The following is a 23,180-nucleotide window of genomic DNA, read 5'->3' on the forward strand; positions in this document are numbered from 1 at the left end:
GTTTTTCTCATTCAACATATCAAGGGCCAAGATTGCTTAGTGTTTGACATCTTGGTCAACGTTTTTGCAGATACCTATATCGTGGCCGGGTATCTGTGCAAGGTGGTACTTGAATCTATAAATGCCTCCAATACATTTTCCTTTGCAAAATTTACATAGGAGCCTAGGGTCTCCGAGAATCTTGTCTCAATAAGCCCAAGCAAAGTCGCTTTCCCTTGGCATTGTTGTTGTTTTGGACTTGTGTTTAATTTGTGGATCTTGTGAAAGACAATAAAAAATTAAAATTAAAAATGATCCAAAAATATGCTAGAAATATGAAAAACTAAAATGCTAGAGTCAACGTCAAGTAGGCATTATTAAAAAGCATGGTCAGTGAAAAGAATCCAATATGGGGGTTTTCTAAGCATGGTCAGTGAAAATAATCCAAGCAGCAAGACCATTGAAACAGATGGGGATCACTTTGCCTTTAAATTCTCTTGCCCTCTGATAGCACAAACTTAGATCATGTTGGCTGATACGCTGCCAGATATTCTATTGTCAATGTGTGTGTGTCTGTTTTGATCACTTAAGTCCAAGCCATGACCCCATACAAAGAGCACTACTACACCCTCAAACTAACATTTTGTGTACCAAATTCAAAGTACGATGGTTGATTCCTAGTGGGCGAAGGATAAACAATTTCGTTTTGTTTTTTTTTGAAGAAGATTTTATTAAATTTTTTTTTGTACACTGTAACCTGGTGCTCTCAAAAGTGGCCACTCTTCATTTGACAAACATAGTCAATCCACTATTGTCAGAATGAGATATCCACTGATCCCCCTTTTTTTCAATGGTCTTGTTGCTTGGATTCTTTTCACTGACCATGGACATTATTAGCTGGCCATATGGGGGTTTTCTACGACTTACCTAATATCTTCTAATTTAAGTTGCTAAATTGCAAAAATTTTGGAATTACAACTAACTTATCTAAATCCGCTTGACCTCCAATATGCTGCCGCCTTGCCTGACCTCCAATGTGCTGCTGCCCTTATGAATGTTGAAGCTTTGATTCTTCGTCGGTTCGTCCAGACTCCAAACTTGCGTGAACTTACCTAAACCCGCTCGACCTCCAATGTGCTGCTGCCCCTATGAATGTTGAAGCTTCAATTCTTTGTTGGTTCATCCAAACTCCAAACCTGTGCTGCAAAAAGTGAAATCACAAAAAAAATCACCGCGTGAAATCTAAAAATTGCATGAATCACCGAGTCGAGAATGGAATCACACTTAATTGTAGAGTCGCGTGTCAATCTCAGTCAACGCGAGTTTGACTCGCCCAAATTTGAATTGGGTCTTCTCCATGCCAAACCGACTTGGACTCGCGAGTGCTCGCCGAGTCTGGTAACACTTATATTAATATATAATCTAAATGTTATATTTTCATATTCCCCATAAATAAAATCCCAAGAAGCTTCTAGGCACTTCCCTCCCATTTTGAGGATGGTACTCAGTGTAATGTGGGGGGTATAGATTTAGTGCGTCTAACTTCATGTGAATTGATCCGGGGTGCTGCATAGTGTGCCTGAATACACAATGCTTTCACAATAATGGCATCAACTGAATGAGCCAACCCTTGGGGCTATCTTAATGTTATATTTATATAAGTAGGTTTCAAAATATCTATATATAATATTTTGTAGTGTTCCTTGGGGGAAAATTACCCTTAGGATTGAAAAGAGCACATGGCCAGATTTGTTTTTTTAACTAGTATCACAGTATTCTTTCAATTTTATCAGACAGAGACAATATTGAATGCAATAAACAGTGTAATTAATATTTAATTCCATCAACAACTCATAAACTTGAAGCCAATCCAACAGTACATAATGGGTTATAAATCCACAGTCCGTCCAATTTCACACTAAAGTTTGGATTCACAACAATTGCTATTGCATCAGCAAACCCTACTGTCCTAATACTCTTGGTCTGACGTTACAACCGGTCTCAGTAATCAGCCAGATTTTGCTGCGATAGTCCAATCAGCCAAACTTCATTTGCCACAGTTCATGCCACAGAGATGTGTTGATGCTACGAAAAAACCTCATGCCACAGACCTGCCTTGGATAATGTCATAGGGGTGATCTTCTGTCCAGATCAAGCCCTAGACTTAATGCACTGTCACAGATTTCCTTAGAAAATGTTATAGAGGTAAGCCACTGCTCCAGCAACCATTGATTCAGCCTACGTTGCCCCAAACAGTCCTTCACTGCCCATACCAGACCTCAGGAGGGTTTGCTGCCACGAATGCCACCTCAGACAGATCTGCTGCCTTCAACTGAACTTCAGAAATGACTTTGCTATCCCAGATTTGACCTTCAGGCTGAGCCGCTGCCATAAAGAACCCTTCAGGGATAGGCCGCAGCCACAGCAGGGTTTGTTCATGCCCTTGCTGTCACAGAGGGATCCTTTGAGCTGATCTGCTGTCCAAATGAGCTTCTGAATTCCTTTGCTGCTACAGATGAGTACTTGTAGATGGGCTGCTAGCTCAGATGATGTCTGAATGATAATTCACTGCCCAGAAAAAATGCCAGACCCTTGCTTCCACAGAATTATTCCTTTAGAAACCCTCATTGCCACAAATATATGAATGCTTTTGAACCATTGACCGGAGAATCCACAGTATGAACATTTTTATACCAACGTTTCAAATCCCAAATGGGATCCATCATCAGGGTTTGAGAATGCTGCCTCAGAGATTATGTTAAAAATATTAGAGAGAAGGGATTGGCTAGGGTGGAATCTTTCACCACCGAAACCAATGAGAGAGAAGGGGTCTTAAAACCCTCCAAGAGCCTCAGCTCAAAAATCAGAAAGATCCACAATCCATGATGATTAAAATGATTCTCCTCTCTCCTTTTTATAGATTCCCTTTGGTGGCTTCCCTTCTAATTTTACCTTGAGGGGCTAACAAGTTTCCCTCCATTTACCCCAAATTATTTAATGTTACCCCAGTAACATCAAACAATGGGTTCCCCCTTTACAAATGACTATAGCCTACGGGGTTAGATAGGCTACTTCGTGCTCTCTTTGGGCCAATTAGTTCGATGAGGACATTACATATTTATTGTATATTTTATAAAAAAAAATTGATTAAAAGTTAAAACTATAGATATATAAGCACATATATTATATGACAAATTATACAGCAAATGTTTTTTTTGGTTTCCACCACGTAATATGTCACGGGGAAACCTCGTAGGCACTTATCCTCATTGTGAGTATAGTACCTAGTGTAAACCCTAAATTCTATAGGGCACAAGGCATGGTCAACAACTCATGATTAGATCATATATAGCTCATCAACAATTGGCTCACTAAGAGCAAACCAATGTTGCAGACATTGGCATCGGAATAAAATCGGCAAGGGTTCAGAAAACCAAACAAATATAAAAATCGAGAAAATAATGGTAAAAATCGGCAAACATCGGCAAAATTAAGATACCACCAAAAAGTCGGTAAAAATTGGCAAACAATGTCTAGTCCAAAAAATCACGATTTCGTGATAAAATTGGCATGTTTGCAACCCTGGAGCAAACATGTGATAAAGTGGGATTTGAACCTAGGTGGGGAGTTCCTCACAACCACTCGAGCTACCCTCAATTGACATTATATGGCAAACTTTATTGCTACACAGTTTAATTGCATTTTATTTGACTGAATTTGAACAAGAACATGAACCATGTGACTTGGGCTCAACATTGGTGTTCTAATGGTGTTTGATGGGGCTATAGGCTTCTCCTCGGATTCCGGGGATCAAAGTCTTTTATTTTTGGCTTTGCTTGTGATCTGTCCAAGCTTCTCTGCTACAGGAATGCCTGTTCTTCCTCTCCTGCACAGGATTGCTCTCTGCTTCTTGTCTAGGGTGCTTTTCTTCTTCTCCTTTTGCACAGGATCTCTTTGTTTTGTTGTTTTGGTACCTTTTTCCAACGTGATGCTTGAGGCACTCTTGCATTGACATTGTCACTTGATGTAATTTTGGGTTCTGTTGACGTAATTTGGTCAACTGGGGACATTAGTAGAATTTCTTTCTTTCTTTGTGAAATATCTCTTCCACTCTTTGATTGAAGATCTCGGTATATGGGTGGATCTTCCAGATTCAGTAGACCCAACTATCCCAACTTCTGTCCATTTAAACATGTAGAAAATTATATCTACATTCACTAATGGTTTTCCTGTCTCAACCATCAATTAAATTTGATGTTCAGTGTAGTGCATATACCAATCCATGCAACATGAGTTTTCTCAAGTTCACTAGGTTAAGTTGAGCTATGGGAAGAGTGACAAGCCAAGTTGTGGCTCTATTGAAAGAAAATAGAACTGTTTATTTCTATCATGGTTGATCAATCCCTTAAAAGGATTTTCATAACAAAAACGTGTGCTTCATTTTTTGTATTATTAATTTGGGTAATTTTTGATAGGTGAAAAGAATGGTCGTGAGCACCTATCAGGCAGCTAGTGGAGCTGGCGCAGCAGCCATGGCTGAGCTTGAACAGCAAACACGCGAGGTTTACTCTCTGCATCTTACCACCAGTCTTTTGCTAATACTGAATATATAGAGATTGTTGCAATGCTTGATGTACATGTGGCTTTGTATTTCCATATTTGGAATGTGATCAGGTTTTAGAAGGAAAAGAGCCAACCTGTAAAATCTTCAGTCAACAGGTCAGTTTAGTTCACAATGCCCAATGTTTGACACAATTATTAATGCACACTTCTAAGTTCATTTCCAGGATGAAAGTAAGGCCTGTGATTATTAGATAGATTATAATCTATATGTTAATTTCTGAATCTTCTCAAATTATTTTTCCTAATATCATTGTCTCTCAGTATGCATTCAACCTCTTTTCACACAACTCAAAAGTCTTCCCAAATGGTTACAATGAGGAGGAGCTGAAGTTAGTAAAAGAGACCAGGAAAATTTGGGTGAGTATTTTTACATCAACACCTGATGTTAAAGATGTTTAGTCTGTAAATGTGACTATGTTCAAATTTGTTGACATATCTACCGTTTCCTTATTGAAGTGCAAAGAAGTTATTGCACATTAGATTACTTATGCTGAAACTGTTGCAGAATGACCCAGATGTGAGAGTCACTGCCACTTGTGTACGGGTTCCAGTAATGCGGGCACATGCAGAGAGTATAAATTTGGAATTTGAGAAGTCACTCAGTGAGGTAATGCGCCTAGCAGTACTTAGTTTTAGCACACTCCAAAGTTTAAATGTTCTATGCTTCTGCTCTTCTACTGGCATATTTTCCGATGTGTTTGTTTGAAATCTGGCCAAGAAAAGTCGGAAGAGCAGATTTGAGTTGTTAAATATGTAGAGACCAAGGTTACTTGGGAGCAGGAGCGGGAGTGACATTTTCAGAAGCTCTTGGTTTGGGAGCGAATTTTTAAATAATATATATTTTTCATATATTTTGATGCATATATGTCAACAAAAGCATGTAGAATGATGAATTAGATATAAAAAGCATAAAAACATAGACTGAACCATATAACATCAATCATATAGAAGTTATAATCTTCATCAACCATGTCCACAAGTTAGTAACAGACAGCATATTGACTCTCATGATTCATCAATCTTAAAGTTTCAAGCTTTCAAAATTCAATATATAACATTTATCATCATTGATCACCAAAGTTGTGCTTGTAAGCTAAGTGTAACCATTACAACAAAGAATATGTAACATGAAATGAAATGTTATAAAATGAAATGAAATGAAACAACTTTCAATTTTCATGAAGCATCATATTCATAATTCATTACCAATGAGTTATAATTGCCAACTTCAAACTTCAAACTTAAATTGTCATATATTGTTTACAAAAAATATCATAATAAATATGAAAGATTCAACAGTTATAAAAACTACTAGAAACTAGAAAAGACAAGTAAATCTATTATCCATTGCTAATGCTTGGGCCTCTTGCCGCCACAAGAAATGTCTAATTTTTGAGTCTTGTTCTAAAATCAATATCTTTGCCAATAATATCACCCTCTAAGCATTAACATAAGATAGAAAAAACATAGCATGTCAAGTCAAGATTTTGTTTCAGTGATGGGTACATTTTTAGTAGGGTCATGATAGAGGAGTTTGACAACCAATGTCACTAACTTGAAGGTACATAGAGGGATTGGTGCTCTTGATTAAATATGAGTTCCATACCCTAATACATGACAAAATCCAATGGAAACATTGTAATCCCCCCCAATCCTGAATTCTTGAAAAACTGATAAGTCTGCTGGATATTGAATAAGATCTAAAATTCTACTTTCTAAGTATGAAATCCAATGAGGTCGGAACCACTCTCAAACATCCCGAGTCTTTTCATGATATTGTTAAAAATTTAAGTAAAAGGATGACATCCTTTTACTTTAAGAATTTAACATTACCATGAATCGCATATCAATACTAGGGCCATAGGCTTGATCATTAGGCTGCCCCACTCAAAAATTATTTGTTTCTTTGCAAAACAATTGCATTTGGAATGTTACTGGAAAATTTTTTTGGAAAAAGAGCTAGGGAGCGAAAATTTCGCTCCCGAAGAGAGCGTGCTTTGGGAGCGGGTTTGGGAGGGGGGGTGCGCTCCCCCGCAACCCTGGTAGAGACAGAGTGCCCCAGGAGTTTTTCGGGCTCTGAATCTGTTTACGTGTTCAAAAATGCATATCAAGTAACGAAAAAATAGTGATGTCACCAATAATTGTATCACCAGATTCCAGATAAAAAGGAAAGAATGTAGAGCAGTTAGACTTAATTTTGTTTCTGTGAAAAGGTATGTAATAAAAGTAGATGGTGTTTACCTCAGGGTGACGTTTTTCCCTTTGTTTTTTAAAAAGCTTTAATATTACAAATAATAAGTTATACGAAGGTATCAGGGAGGCTGGATCTGTAGATCCTATTAGTTGCCTTCCTGTCTATAGATAAGAGCATATTTGCCGGCAATTGATTGTAGGAAGGTTTACTAACTTCAACTGCTGAACGGTGAACCTCATACTCTGAGGTTTGACAAAATACAAAAACTCAAGAGGGTTACAAAATGCGCTTTACTGAGCTGAGAAAAACAGCTACAAATACAATCTTCTTCTTACAATTCCTTGGTGATTCCTTCCTTTGCTTACATACAGCGTAAGCATAGTGCTGGCATTAGAGAAATCAGCAAAATGGGGCTGAGAAATCCTTTGGTTACCTCCCTTTGGGCCATTGCTGCTATTCTCTTCACTGGATTCTCTGTCCAGCAGGAAATAGAAAGTCCTCACCATTGTCATCTAGTTCTTTTCAATATTGCCACTATTTCCTAACTCACTGGTCTGATTAGTCCAGAGCTGGGCTTCTGCCCCTTCGAACAAGCAATCCTCCTCTCTAAAGCACCAGACTGGTATACTTTGGTCTGCTTCCCTTCTTTCTTACTACTCTTCACAATCTATTTCCAGAATCCCTGAACACTTCCTCCCCATCTCTTGCCATTGTTCTTCCGATTGCTAGGGGGATATTGTAACGTCTCCAAAATCCTGCGCAAGTCAAATATCAGCTCTCTTATTTTGACAACCTCTCGAGCCTCCGTGACATCTCAAATTTAAACTGAGCCGCTGGAGGATTTTGCTACCCTTTTCCCTCTGGTGGTGAAATGTCCTGTCCACTTGCTGAACTGCATGCTTATAGAGAACAAGACATACAGAAATGTGAATGCTGGATCCTGGGCAATCCTCCATGTCCCTTAACCTCCTCCCAAGGGCCTGGAATTAAATGCTTCTCCATAGTGGCCAACTTGTTAGAGTCCCCTGTACAAAATTGCATGTTTTTGTCCTTACTGGGGGCCACCCGTCCCAATCTCTTTCTTCTATCAAATTCCGCTTTCCATTAGCATTAGTGTCATTACCATGTGGTTATGTTGATTGGTTAATGCATTTTAGATTTTCTCAAGATAAACAATATGTATGCAAGGTAGGACAAGCTTACCTGAAGTAGACCATTGTATGTATTCTCAATCCTGTTTCCTCTGTACTACTTGGGGCTGCCTATCCCATCTTTCTCTTCGAACAATCCAACTTTCCTTTGGTGTTAGAATCATTGTTTTTGTATTTATGTTGATTGGTAAATGCATTTTAGATTTTCTAAAGATAAACAATATCTACTGCAAGGTCATATTGAAAGATATATATGATATATCATACATTTTCAAAACTGATAAATTCAGTCAAGCTAGACATTTATATAGATTCTGGACCTTAGATTTTGTTTTTTCCAACCTCAAAAGCGCAGATGTAATTTGATCCAAAAAGGATTCTGTAGAAATTCTGCAACTGCTATAAAGAACAATCTGATCACTAGTTTCTTTTCATTAAGACACCAAATTTCTCTACCATAGATAATCAGTGAAATAAAAGATTATGCAGAGATGAAGAACACAATCACACAAGAATACAATAATTTTTTCTTGGAACTCAACTGGGAAAGCCCACTTATTTGATTGAGATTTTATTGAAAGAGTTTTGAGCAGTAGATCTCTTACAAAATAATCTTATTTCAATCGACAACACACTTGTTCTCTCTGCTTGACATAATCTTGAAACACTCTGCTTGAAGGCTTGATCCTGCTCCCTAAATCCTTGCGCAGCCCTATTTCCTAGCGTAAATCCTGACAAGAATTCCTCCCTTTCTCAATTGCGTGTAGGCTTCTCCTTACACGCTCTCCTAGCAATAAGTCTCTTTCACAAAAGCTCATGCTCACGATAATAATACAAAGATGTGCCTTTGTCCTCATAAGCAATTCGGCCCATCTAAATCTGGCAAGTTTATGTTTGGAATTCGGTCTTGTGATTGACTAGTTAACTAAGTCTAACTGACTCTGGTAACTCGTCCTAGCAACAAATAAACATTGAGACTTGTCACTTGTCCTTTTCCAAATCTAACTTGCACTAGGAGACAAACACAGTGAGCCTCCAACTATCCACATGAGTTTAACTGCTTCATGAACTCGTCCATGCTAAAGAAACACTGATTGTGGTCTTCTTGACTAAGGCACAAGTCAAAGAAGACCTCTCTCACTACTATTTTCAACACTCCCTCTTAGTGAGGAAGGGATTCTGTACAACTCCCAACTTATCTCTGAAATGAACAAAATTGCTTCTTGCCAATGCCTTGGTCAAGATATTTGTTGTCTGCTCCTTTGTTGGAATGTATGGTAGCTTCACTATCCCTTTCTGCACACAATCTTTGAGATGATGATACTTGATCTCGATATGCTTTAAGCGATCATGAAACACTGGGTTCTTAGAGAGCTTGATGCAACTTTGATTATCACAATGTATCACGGTGGGCTCCATCCTCTATCTGAAAAGTCCCACAAGTAACTTCCTCATCCAAAAAGCCTCACATGCTGCCAAACTAGTAGCCATGTATTCGACCTCTGTTGAACTGAGTGCAACTGATATCTGCTTCTTTCTCTATGAAACAATTGCTGATCCAATGCTAAAGATGCCACTTGAAGTACTCTTCCTAGTAGTGGAGCTCCCTACCCATTCTGTAGCTGTGAAGCCCTCAAGCCTCACTTCATCTACCTGTTGGTAACACAATCCATGATCTGTTGTGCCTTTGAGATACCTCAACACATGCTTTGCAGCAACCTAATGAACTTTGGTCGGTTCCATCATGAATTGACTCAGCTGGTTCATTGCAAAACAAATATCAGGTTGTGTGTTGACCAAATACATCAATGACCCGATGAGCTGCCAATATACTATAGCATCCACTTGCTATGCTTTACCGACATCCACCTTCCTCCAATGTGTGGCTAGAGGCGTGGCCATGGGCCTGCAATCCTACATATGAAATCTCCAGAGAATCTTTGTAGTGTACTTCCTTTGTCCCACGAAGATCTCAGCATCACCTTGCCAAACCTCCAAGCCAAGGAAATAGTGCATAAGCCCCATATCCTTTATCTCATTTTCCGTTGCAATTCCTCCCTAGCAATCCATGTGGGTCTACTTATTCATGGCAGTTGATATTTTTCTTGGATTCCTCTTGTCGAGAGGTGTAGGATTGATCTAAAGATCATCCTATTCTGACATGTATTCATGGAGATATGAATTTATTTGTGTTATGGGACAATTCGTCAAGGTCGGCCAGCAACCAACTTGCTCCCACTTGTCCTCAACGTTTTAGTATAAAAAGTGGTGGCTTGCAAGTCATTTGGAACACACCTCTTGTGATCTCTTCCTCTGCACTTGTCTTTGGGTTTTGGTGGGAGGAGAGATCTTAAGATGATATGCTGCCCTAAGAGGAGATGCCCTAGATGCTGTCATGGGAAAGAAGGATCTACGCAGCCATTAATGAAGAAGCCTCCTAACGCAGTCATGAATGAGGGCTCTTCTCTGTCAAGGAAGGAGCTATATAAACGCTGTCCTAAAAGACGATGATCATCACATTGATAAGAAGGCTCATCACAAAGACATAATCTTCATGATGATAATCTTGGGATTAAGTCAGCCTGATCTCGCATGACAAGGAGCAAGTCTTGGCATATGAATCTCGGTAGTGTTCCTGTAGCAGTCTAGACAAACAACAAATTCTCGGTGATGATCATAGTGATAGAGAGGGTAGTGCTCTCCTCCTCAGTGGTGCATATCTCAACGAAAGGAAGCATGATGATTATCTTTTGATGGAAGAAAGGGATCTTCGAATCCTACACTAGCCCTAACAGTCTCGGCACAACTGTGACAGAATCTTGAATATATCACAGTGAGATTCAGAACTCTATGTATGCATCTCGGTGATCTCATAATAAGACAGTCACAATCCCACTATCTCGACATAAGGAGAGGAAGCAGTGTTACAATCTATTTATAATAATAAGGAGGTGTACTAGAGTCTCAACATACTGACAATGAAGGAGATCCAAAATGATATCTCTGTAGTAGTTTCGGTATCATAACGGTGATGAGGGTTTCTAGACGTGTCAAGTGGTGCAACATAGTGACAATGAAAGTGCAGCATAATGATAAGTGCAACATAAGCATGATGGATGCAACATAATGATAAGTGCAGCATAGTGACAATGAAAGTGCAACATAATGATAAGTGCAACATAATGATAAGTACAACGTGATGATTGGGTGCAACTCAGTGATGGGAGCAACACAGTGATGAGAGCAGCTTAGTGACTGGGTGCAGCATAGTGACGGGTGCAACATGATGATGAGGTGCAGCACATTGACGGGTGTAGCATAGTGATGAAATCACCTTGGAGGATCAGTTGAAGCAGTTTGCCTTCACCTGAGTTTAGATCAACTACCTCATGTGTCATCTTCTTAGAGAAGATCTTTGCTCTTATTATGACAAGTCAAAATGTTGACTTCTGATGTATATGCACTATCTCTCTCTTTCTGCTGAACTATTGAAGAACATAAGAAGAATTGATCAAGGGTTTCCCCACATTGGGGTTTGTCCTTGGCTGGCTCCACATCTTGTGTCCTCTTGTCTTGGCTTGTTTTCTAATGTTTATGTTTATGTCCTATCTGCAATTTACTATCATGCTGATGTGATTGCTAATCTGTGATTGATATTGAGCTAAATGAAAAATTGAAATAAATTGTTCTAAGCATAAAACATACCTAAAATTAACAACTAGAATGAGCAAAAGCCCTCCAACCATGATATAGTACAGGTTGACATCCACCTCACTCTTAGTGAAGCCCAATCCTCGAAGGTAGCTGTCAATACAAGTGTACCATGTTCTCGGAGCTTGCTTGAGCCCATAAAGAGCTCTCTTCAGCTTGCACACGTGTGTCTTTGTTGAACTGCTAAAACCCCTCTTGATGCCCCATACAAATATTGTCCTCAACCACTCCGTTGAGGAATGTTGTCTTCATGTCCATTTGGTGGATCTCCCACCCCATCTGTGCTGCAAGCATAGTTTTAAAAGTTGGAACCGGTGATTGAACCGGTCCACCTATCAAACCGGATTTCAAACCGAAACCTGTAAAATTGGGACTGGTAAGATCTCAATGAACTAGTCTTTAAAAATTACATGAAATAATTAGTTTTTATTGAAAAGAAAACTATTTTGAAGATTTTAAACAATGATTCCAAACCAATAGAGATAGAATATGCAAAGTTTGCTCATTTGTACACAAGGTAAAGGTGAATATATCAAATTCACACCGAGTGCAATACATATCAGCAACAAAATACATAATCAATGAGGCTCTAAATGGCTTCTAGAGTCCAAAAACAATGTTATGAGCTAAGTCACTTGACACGGGGATTCGGGATTCGTAGGATACGGGGATTCAAGTGTTAGATTTGGACACGTTGACCCCCCGGAACAGGAAACGTAGGATTCTTTATATATTATTTTATTTAAAATATATATATATATATATATATATATATATATATATATATATATATATATATATATATATATTAAAAATTAGATATTTCTTACACAAATTCTAATTAATGATACAAATTCATTGATTTCAAACATAGATCTTCATCTATAGCATGCATAGTACATACAAAATTCAAATACATGTCAGTGGTCACATAAATCATGATTCATAATTCATAAATGAAAGACAACTTACAACTACAAGATAGTAAGATAAAGACACTGACAACTGTAGTTTTCTCATTAAGTCATCAAATCAAAATGTGTTACATAGGTAGTGTTGATAGAAATAGAAAATATAAAACAACTATAGGTATACAAGCCTCAAGGCAATAGGTAGTCATCAATCCTCAGAGTCATCATCAGAATCAACATCAATGTCCTCATCATCATGGTCACCACCGCTCTCCTTTGCATCCTCCTCCCCTGTATCCATAGTCGCCTCTGCATCTGCTGGTGTGGAAGATGACGCTCCACACCCTTAGCTCCTTGCTCCGAACCCTTAGCTCCTTGCCCACAGCTCAAACTATGCAAAAATGAATGAGAAATAAGGTGAAAAAGAAAAGGAACAATGTGTATTTTAAGTCCGCAGAATGCATTTTAGGGGATTCGAATCCTAGAATCGGGACACGATGTTCCCGTACGGACACGTTGTGTCCCGTTCTAGGATTCGAATTCCTAGCGAATCGTGTCCGATTCGTAGGATTCAGATTCGTAGGGGGTTTAGGACGAATCCGGTTACTTAGGTTATAGGCTATGGAGTCACTGGTCTACTACAAGTCTAGATATCAACGATCAATATGATCACTCTCATCATGATCAAACTCATCACCACTACTAGACAAGGGATCATCAACATGAGCGATATAAATAATCTGGCTGAGTGTTTGAGGACTCCTAAAAATCCTCTGCAACCTTAGTAGTAGTGTTAGTAGTAGCAGCAGAAATAGACATCAAAACTACAAATCACTGATCAACATGATCACTCATGAAACTCATCATTGATTCAATGCTACTAAAAATGGGATCATCAGCAAGAGATATATAAACATCATCTCACTCAAAGTCTTCTCACTTGGATTTCTCAACCTTATAATATGATAGAAATTGAAAAAGTTTAACATGCCTAACTAGTGATTTTCATTTGAGTGAAGGGTTCATCTCCTCAACCTTATTATTTGGTAGAAAAATCTTAGCATCCCTAACCAATTATTTTCCTTTGAGTGAAGGGTACATTCTTGCTAAGGCCATGGTAGAGGAGTTAAACAATCAATACTACTAACATCTACAAAGGTCAAAAATCAATGCCACCAACATCAAGGTTCTTAAAGGGCTTCATGTGCTTGATCAAATGCCAATCTCATACCCTCACGCATGATAGAATCAAATGGAAACATTGCAAACCCCCAAACCATGAAATTCTGAAAACCATTAAGTCTACTGAATTTTAAGTGAACTCTAAAATTCTAGTTTCTCCATATGAAATCCAATAAGGTCGAAACCACTCTCAAACATCTCGAGTCATTTCATGGTAATGTTAAAAATTTAAGTAAAAGGATGAAAATGAAAAATAAAAAAAATGTCACTTTTACTTTAAGAATTTAACATTACCATTGATTGCTAGTGTTGATATGTGTGAGGTAAATGAGAGGGGAGGCATGCTTTTCTTAGAAGGGTTGTTTTTGGAGAGAAACAACCCCAAATTTCCCTCAAAATGACATCAAAACTCACAAAATGCATTATGTGGGGTCTATAGTTGGCATGGCAATAAACCAACTGGTTTACGAAGGAATCGGCTGATTCATGAGAAAAATAGCTAGGTCCTTCATAAACTGGTCGGTTTATGGCAAGCCAAACCAAAAAACTGGTGTGTTGCTCAAAAAAGCGGGGTTTTCAACCAGTTTGATGGCCAGGGCTAATGAATCCGCTAATTTTGAAAACTATGGCTGCAAGTGCTAGAATATTCTTGATGGATGAATATCGTGCTACTGTGGCAAATGTCTCATCATAGTCTATGCCCTTAATTTGTGAGAAGCCCTTGGCCACAAACTTGACCTTGTAGTTCTCCACACTCCCATATGCTCCATGCTTCGCCTTGTGCACCCAGCATGGGCCTACTATTGATTTGCTCTTAGGTTGTGGCACAATCTCCCAAACATCGTTCTTCATGATGGAGGAAAACTCCTCCACCATGGAATCTTGCCAAACTCGTTGAGAAGTTGCCTTCTTCCAAGAAGAAGGCTCAGTGTACACCAACTCTGTTATCAGTGCCATATATCCTGTGTACCTCTGTGGCTGCTTGCTTTGCGTGAACATGGTGCTAGGAGTCTCAACATGGTCTTGTGCGTCCTGAATCAATCTGTCAACCCACTTGGCTCTCTTCCTCCCTGTGCTAGGAGTCTCTAATTGAGTAGGTGCCTTTTGTTGTCTTGGTCTATCGTCATCATCTGTGACGCAGGGGTACTCGAACCTAGGGGTGGGGTACTCGTACCCGTACCCGATATGCGCACCTAAGTACCAAAAGCTGGTTTGGGTTCTTCTCAAAGGCACCCTTCCGACGCCAGTTCAAGTATGGAGAACTTGATACTCTGAAAATTAAAATGGGTTCTTTCTTTGTGACAAGTACTCAGTACCTCTTAAAAGGGTGCATTGTTCCCCAGTTTTCACATGGCTGAGGTGTCTTTGGTTCACATGATTCTTGAGTTGCAACAATTTGCGATATGATTACTCAGACATGTAGCTAGTTTTTTATATTGTATTAAATTATTAATTAATTAATAAGCTAATTTACATACCTAAAAGTTAACATTGCCTTCTCCTAACAATTTTGAAATTTTCCATTAATGGTTTTCCATACAATTACTTGGGTAGGTAGCTAGTTCCTCAGCTTGTGAGAGGAATTGGAGCACATATGCTTTCATCCATTCAGTGAAGAGAAACAGGTTGGGATCGAAGAAGGCTGAGAACTTAGTCTACATTCATAACACACTTCGTCTCATATCTCAGAAAGACCCAGGGTACAAGGAGGGTCCTTTCAAGAGATGGGACCAATACATAGATGATGTTGCATGTGTGGACGAGGAGATACAACCAGATGGTCTTATTGAGCTACCTCCAGTTGCTATGGATGAGCAGGAGCCTCTAGATGAGAGTGATCCCTCCCTAGAGAGCCTGTTGACTAATGAGGTTAGTGATGTTGATCATGATGACATGGATGTTGATGAGTGATGACATGGCTTGTAAATTGGAAGATTTTAAAATTGAAAAGTCATAATCTGAATTTCATATATATTATTTATATAAAATATAATATATATAAACCCTTGACAAACCCATGCACCCTGTTTCAAAAAGTGATGTACCCATCCCCGTTCTCATACCTGAACCTGCGTTTCTTGGCAACTCAGCTTATCATCCTCTTTTGCATCCTGCTGTGCGGCCCTCTTGCCCCTTGTTTGAGACTCTGTCTGTGATCCTACTTGAGGCTCTTCCTTAGGAGTGAGTAACTCCTCCATTTGAGGTACTGCTATTTGCTTTCGCTCTAGGGACTCCCTCAGAGCTCTGTCCTCCTCGAACCTCACATCTCGCATGAGAACTGTCTACTTGAGTCCTAGTAGATACACCCTGTATGCTTGAGTTGTCTCACTGTATCCCACAAATATACCCTTTTCTGCGTGGGCTCCAACTTCTTCCCGCTATCGTTAGATACATGGCAATAAACTTTTGTGCCAAAGATCCAAAAGTGTGAAACATCAGGCTTCTTGCTTGTGAAAGCCTCCTTTGGTCTAACTTGTCCGAGCACCCTGTGTGGACTCTTGTTCTGCAAAATTACTGTAGTGTTGCATGCCTCTACCCACAAGAAGATAGGCAGTCCTTGATCATGCAACATGGCGTTGCCTGCTCCAACAATACCACAATTCTTCCTCTCATCCACCCCATTTTATTGAGGGTTATGGGGTGCTATCAACTCCCTCCTAATGCCCTCCCTCGCACACAACTCCTTGAAGGCATTGGAGACATATTCTCCCCCATTATCACTCCTCACTGACTTGATCTTCTTCCTTGTCCAAGTTTTATGAGAATGATCATCAATGAAAGTAACATAATACCTGTGTCTCATAAGAGAAGGAGAAGAGAAGGGTCTACATACATCTAAGTGCACTAACTCCAAAATACCTTTGCCTTTGTTGTCTTGTCTTTGAAAAGAAGTCTTGGCATACTTGTCAAGTGTGCAACCCTTGCACACTCGATTCTTGTCAAAGTTGTGTGCTGGTAGTCCTGTGGGTATTTGCTGAAGAATCTTTAGCGCCCCATGATGCAAGTGTCCCATGTGCTTGTGGCTAAGTTCTCCAACATCTCTACTCTGCTCACCACTTGCCTTGTTGCTCAAGGTTGCGCAGGTCTCTACTTGTAGCCTGTACAGGTTTCTCATCCTCACACCTATCTGCTTCACTAATCCAGAAGCTAGGCGATTGAGTTATGCCTTACCTCTGCTGAAGATGATCCCTTGTCCTCAAGGGTTGCCACTAAAACCAAGTTCTTCTTCAGCCATGGAACATAGAGAACATCTCTGAGATGAAGAGAGCTCCCATACTCCCTCTCAAAGCTGGCAGTACCAAATCCTTTGGTTGTGTACTTTCCATTATCTCCTAGCTCAATATGAACCTCCATGTCCTTCTCCTCCAATGGGCTGAAATAATCCCTGTTTCCGGTCATATGGAAGGATGCACCAGAATCAATATACCATGTGTTGCTACCTACTAAGTTTGCCATGCAAGCTATCAATGAGAAGCCTTTCTCAAACTGAGAAGCAAACCCATCTACCTCAGCTGATGTAGCAACACGATTTTTACCAGATCCCTTCTTTCGTTTTGAACACTTGTAGCATAGTGCCCAAACTCATGACAATGGAAGCACTTGATCTTGCTCAGATCCTTCTTCTTGTCGCATTTTTGATTGGACTCGTCCTTCTCTTTGGCTTTCTTTCCCTTGGCTTTGTCTGCAAGAGCAAAATTCCCCTCGTCATCTGTCTTTGCTGATCTACCTTCCCTGGTCCCTCTCCGGATCTCTTTTTGAATGCAGTCAGTCCATGACCTTTCCCAATTGGGAAAATTCTCTCTCCCACTGATAACAACATGAAAGCCATACCAAGACTTGTGAAGTTCAAGTAAGGCAAAACTTAGAAGGTCATGATCAGATATAGTGACACACACACCACCTAGGTCATCTCAAACTTGAGTGAACTTCATAAGATATGTGATGATGGGCTCTCCTCGTTTCATCCAGATACTCCTTAGCTCCTCCTTAAGAGCAAGCTTCCTGCTATCATTGTAACTCTGATATAAATTTAAAATAGTCTTGAACATCTCAAAACCTGTATTCTTCTCATGGATATGAGGAACTATGTGATCTTTGACCCCTTCTAGAATAATCCTCCTTGCCTTGATATCATTCTTATTATGTAGGGCCAATTGTTGGGGATCTTGTGGTGGTGGAATTGTGTTCTTGACAAACTCTCTCATCCCATTATCCTCCAACACTATCGTGATCCTCCCTTTCCAAGAGATGAAGTTAGAGGCTCCCTCTAAACAGTGGTCTGATCTCAATCCTTGGAATGCCATCCTGCTTGCTCAAAGAACTCTCTTCAATCTAGCGCTATCCTTCTCGACTGATCTACGCCGGTCATGAACTGATCTTAGTGCTGGTCTTTATTCTGATCTCTGCTCTGATGCCATGTAGAAATTCCTTGAAATTCTGCAACTGCTATAATGAACAATCTGAACACTAGTTTCTTTTCATTAAGACAAAATTTCTCTACCATAGATAAGCAGCGGAAATAAAAGAATATGCAGAGATAAAGAACACAATCACACAAGAACACAATAAATTTTTCCTGGGAACCCAACTGGGAAAACCCACTTCTTTGCTTGAGAATTTATTGATAGAGTTTTGAGCAATAGATCTCTTACAAAACAATCTTGTTTCAATAGACAACACACTTGTTCTCCCTATATGACATATCTTGAAACACTCTGCTTGAAGGCTTGATCCTGCTCCCTAAATCTTTGCCCAGCTTGAGCCCTATTTCCTAGTGCAATAGTGGCTCCTATTCTATAGGGAATTCTTCCTATTTCTGAGCGCAAATCCTGGCAAGAATTCCTCCCTTTCTCAATTGCACGCTCTCCTACCAAGAAGTTTCTTTCACACAAACTCATGTTCACAATAATAATACAAAGATGTGCCTTTGTCATCCTTATAAGCAATTCGACCCATCTAATCTGGCAAGTTTAAGTTTTTAGAACTCGGTCTTGTGATTGACTAGTTAACTGAGTCTTGTAACTTGTCCTAGCGACAAATAAACATTGAGACTTGTCATTTGTCCTTTTCCAAATCTAACTTGCACTAGGAGACAAACAAACGAAGCCTCCAACTATACGCATGAGTTAAACTGCTTCATGAACTTGTCCTAAGTTTTAGGAACTCGTGCATGCTAAAGAAAGACTGCTTGTGTTCTTCTTGACTAAGGCACAAGTCGAAGAAGACCTTTCACACTACTATTTTCAACAGATTCTAGAGTTCCATTGCAACAGTCTACAGAGGAGGCTCCATTTAGATGTCTTACTTTTAATGTTCTGTGTTAATAGTGCACTTACCGTATACTTAAAAATTTAAATCAAGTTAAATCTCACTGGGGGAATACTCATGTATAATTAATAGTGTCTGATAATCTTCATTACCTGGTTACTTGATCTCCAAGAAAATTCACTCAACCTTCCAGAATAATTTAACATGGGCAAAGCTTTCATGTGACGATTTCCTTAAAATCTACTGTCAGCAGATATTTGATACTTGTTCACCGTCTTTGCAATATGTATTTTTAAATTGACTTTCTTGAATACCTATATTAGGAGTTGATTGTTTAGAGATGTTTAATATTCACATTGTCAATAATACTCATCATGTTTAATTTGCTAAATGGTTACTGCCTGTCTCTGATTGCTGGAAACAAACCGCATTAGCTGTTTCAACCGTCAAGATGCCATACATTAAAGTTCCTGTTAGGATGTCAATCTATTCTATCTAGTTCCACTGTTAATTAGTGCAACATTCTCTATTTACCTTTCAAATTCAAGTTTGATTATGCACTGATGTTAATTAATATTTTAGAAGTGGGTAAAGAAAGGAAAGGCGATGGCTTGGTCAATGGTGTTGTCAAATTGCATTTAAAGTGCCTATCTGCAATTTGTCTGCCTAAATCTGTGGTAGTTTTCATGCTATAAATGATTCTCACAAAACTGCTACACAATTGGGTAATGATTTGATTCATTATGGATTTTAGATGCTTCGATTGTGCAATTTTTTTTAATTAAAATGGTGGATTCATTTTGTTTCTTTCTCGGTTATATGTCAAATTTCAACTTGAAGGAACCATATGCCTTGTGTTTTCAGTGTAAAATGGCAAACAACATGTAAATCTCAGATACTGTAGATATTACTGTTTCTGACTTCACATAAGGGAGATGTTGGCTGATGAGTATTGCAACGTTGATATGCAGGATACTGCAAGAGAGATTCTTAAGAAGGCTCATGGGGTCGTTGTCATTGATGATCGAGCTGCAAATATCTTTCCCACACCCCTTGAGGTCATTTCTTGGCCTCAACAATTTTTAATGTTATGAAGTTTTGATGAGCAGAGATCAGTCTGATCTTTTACATTATTTACCTGGGTGGTTATATACTGATAATTTTAGATATCTATATAAAGTAAGATGGTCTTGGTCGTCAATTTTATAAATTACTTTTCTAATGAAAAATTACTAAATTAAAATTTTATTGATGATCACTAGAATTTCATGGTTGGCCTTTCCTTCAGTAATGGCATTTTCTACCCAGAGCTTTTTGGTTTGTAAGACTTTAACACAAATTTGACCTCTGTTTCACAGGTTTCAAATAAAGATGATGTTGCTGTTGGTAGGATAAGACGAGATGCTTCTCAAAATGGTGATTATGGGTATGTCTTCATCAGCCGCACGCCTCTCAATAAAATAGGTCATGTAGTATTATTGTTTCACCCTTTCATCATTTCTGACATGTTAACCCATATTTTGATGATCAGATTGGATATTTTCGTTTGTGGGGATCAAATACGCAAGGGAGCTGCTCTAAATGCAGTACAAATTGCAGAGAGGCTACTATAAGAACTTTAGGAAGTGAATAATATTTTGATGATTCGTTATCCCATTCAGTTCTTTTAGTAGTTTGTTTCACAGAAGAGATTTTTCTTGTATGAATATAGAGCATTTAAGAACGGCATTACATTTGATTAGCTTCTTGGCTCAATTTTGTCTTCTTATGATACTGGTAACAAATGGCTTACTTCCGAGGAAAGAGAGTATATTGAGGATAACCATTCTACTGTGAAATGGTTTTTTGGGGATATAGTGGACCTCGTTCTTATGATACTGGTAACAAATGGCTTACTTCGGAGGAAAGAGAGTATATTGAGGATAACCATTCTACTGTGAAATGGTTTTTTGGGGATATAGTGGACCTCGTTTAAAATGGAAATTCAAAAACTGATGGAAGAGAGTGATGTGATTGTACGCCATCTCTCTCTCAGAGGACTGCTCTGTGTTTCTCGTGTAACATGTTTTGATGGAAATTCTTCCGAGTTTTCATTCTTAATGCTTTATATTTATTTTACATGTTTTTTAAAAACTTTATGTGAGTGCTAGAATGTTTCAAAACAATCGAGGATATCAAAAGTATGATGGCTGCAATTTACAGGATTATGGATCAGTGCCTGACACTAATTTTTACCTCTGATGTAACTAAGTGAAATTTGAAACTAGTAGTTAGAGTGATGACCGGTTTATGACCTGCTGCAGTAATCTCCACTTCCAGTATGCACACATCTGGATTTGTTTTCAATGTGCAGACCATGTGATAGCTAAGTGTTTGAAATTTGAATTACTATAGGTCAATGTGGTCCCATCGCTAAGAAATATTGCCCTGTACGTTTAGAAGTTTATTTCATCTACATTACTGGGAAAAATGCAACAGCAGAGGGTTTATTATATTTTGTTGTGTAATCTTCATTTTGATTATGTTGGTAAATTCTCTGGTCATAGTTACAAACTTACAACATTTCTCCAATATCATTGATTTATGAAAAATTGCCTGTGGATATATTAATCCCTTTGTAGCCCCGAGGGAAAGCTCAGCTGGTTTAAAATTTAAATACCATGCTGTCCTACTGCTGACCTGGGTTTGATTCCTTTGGTAAGGGTCAATGGGTTCAGCAGCAGGTGGCTGTGGGGATGAAAGTCCATGGCTGGGTCCCAGAGGGTGAGATGTAGCAATGTATGCTGAAATGAATGCCATCTGTAAATGTGGGGGAAGTGTCCTTGGGTTTTCCAATAGGATTGTTTCCTTGGAAAAATAATATTAGTCCCTTTCTTTATATTATGCCTAGTATGTATCTTCAAGTATATAATGTTTTTAAAATAGTACCTATTGCCCAATGGAAAACCTTAAGCACCCGACAAACTTGCCATAAATACCTGCCATGTAACTTTGATATACAAATTGTCTTGCCCAGAATCTTGCGAAACATCAAACTTCTTGTGCTGAAGTTTTACCATGTCTAGTAAGGACATCGTTGTTTTCATTGGATCCTTTTTTTGGTTGTCTTTTTGTTTGGTTCTGTTAATAATTCCTTTCTAGATAATGTTTTCCTCTGAGTGAAATGTATCATTTTCAATCTTTTCTTACCTTGCCTAGTTTTAAGAGATTGGTTGGATTGGTTGGAAAGTAGTCATTAATAATTCTGTATTTGTTTTTAACATGCACACCCATAGACCTCTTGTATGCTATGTACTCCTGATATTTTGGTTGTGCAAGGTGTTTACTGGATGGGGGAAGTTATGTCCATAACTTAACGAAATTACCACTGACTTTTCAAACAGAAAATTGCTTATTATCATGTTGAAACCATATACAAGATTTGATAATTCTTTTCACGTGTAAGTAATTTCTCCATGTCTGCTAGCAATCTATTTATTTGTGGTTAAAATTTGTTTTGTAAAAGGTTGTAACCATGTGCAAACCTATCACGTTGGACTATTCGGTGCCAAACATATTCTTTTCATGCTTTTGAGCAGAGCGATGTTTATTTTTATCTTAGAACCATATATGGTGCTGAGTTCTTTATCCATGGATGTCATATTGGTTTTCTTCCCCTCTACGAGGGGACTATTGTGTAGAGGCCATCTCATCAACTTAGGTAAGGCAACGATTGTATGAAGAAATATCTACTTCACCCCAACCAAGTTTTATCTGTGGATTATGTCATGGAATATCAGGGGACTCAATTATCATACTAAAGAAAAGCAATTCAAAGAAAAAATAAACAAAAGCAATTCAAAGAAAAAATAAAGAAGGAAAACCCTGACATCATTCTTTTTTAAGAAAACAAGTGCTCAAAGTTACATTTAGTCACGTAGAATATCTAGTAGGGCAACATGGTAATTGGTCAAAGTGCGTAAGGTCGGTCCAAACTTTGTTCATCTCAGCAATTTAGCAGCTCCTAGATGGTGGCTATTGCTCGATTTTAGGGTATTGGATCCTCTACCTTTGGATCTCTCACCAATGTTTATGGATCGACCATCCTCTTACAAGGAAGCTTTTCTTTCCAGTCTCAACAATACTCACCTAAATGCTTTTAGTAGCCTACGAATAATATGT

At 38.7% G+C, this 23,180-nt stretch overlaps 1 protein-coding gene across 1 annotated transcript in view; it reads left to right on the forward strand.

The window, feature by feature from the left end:
* LOC149167713 (semialdehyde dehydrogenase family protein) overlaps positions 1-21,137 on the forward strand; it is a 79,629-nt gene extending 58,492 nt beyond the window's left edge. The window contains exons 5-11 of the mRNA XM_089433110.1: positions 4,455-4,541; positions 4,654-4,698; positions 4,864-4,959; positions 5,108-5,209; positions 19,991-20,077; positions 20,378-20,445; positions 20,551-21,137. Coding sequence (XP_089289236.1) covers positions 4,455-4,541; positions 4,654-4,698; positions 4,864-4,959; positions 5,108-5,209; positions 19,991-20,077; positions 20,378-20,445; positions 20,551-20,632 — 567 coding nt within the window. The 3' untranslated portion in view covers positions 20,633-21,137. The remainder of the gene's footprint in view (positions 1-4,454; positions 4,542-4,653; positions 4,699-4,863; positions 4,960-5,107; positions 5,210-19,990; positions 20,078-20,377; positions 20,446-20,550) is intronic.
* The last annotated feature ends 2,043 nt before the right edge of the window (positions 21,138-23,180 follow it).

This window comes from Pinus tabuliformis, chromosome 5_1 (assembly GCF_031772625.1).
Source record: "Pinus tabuliformis cultivar Carrire ecotype Pingquan chromosome 5_1, CPIR1, whole genome shotgun sequence".
NCBI classification, from domain to species: Eukaryota; Viridiplantae; Streptophyta; class Pinopsida; order Pinales; family Pinaceae; genus Pinus; species Pinus tabuliformis.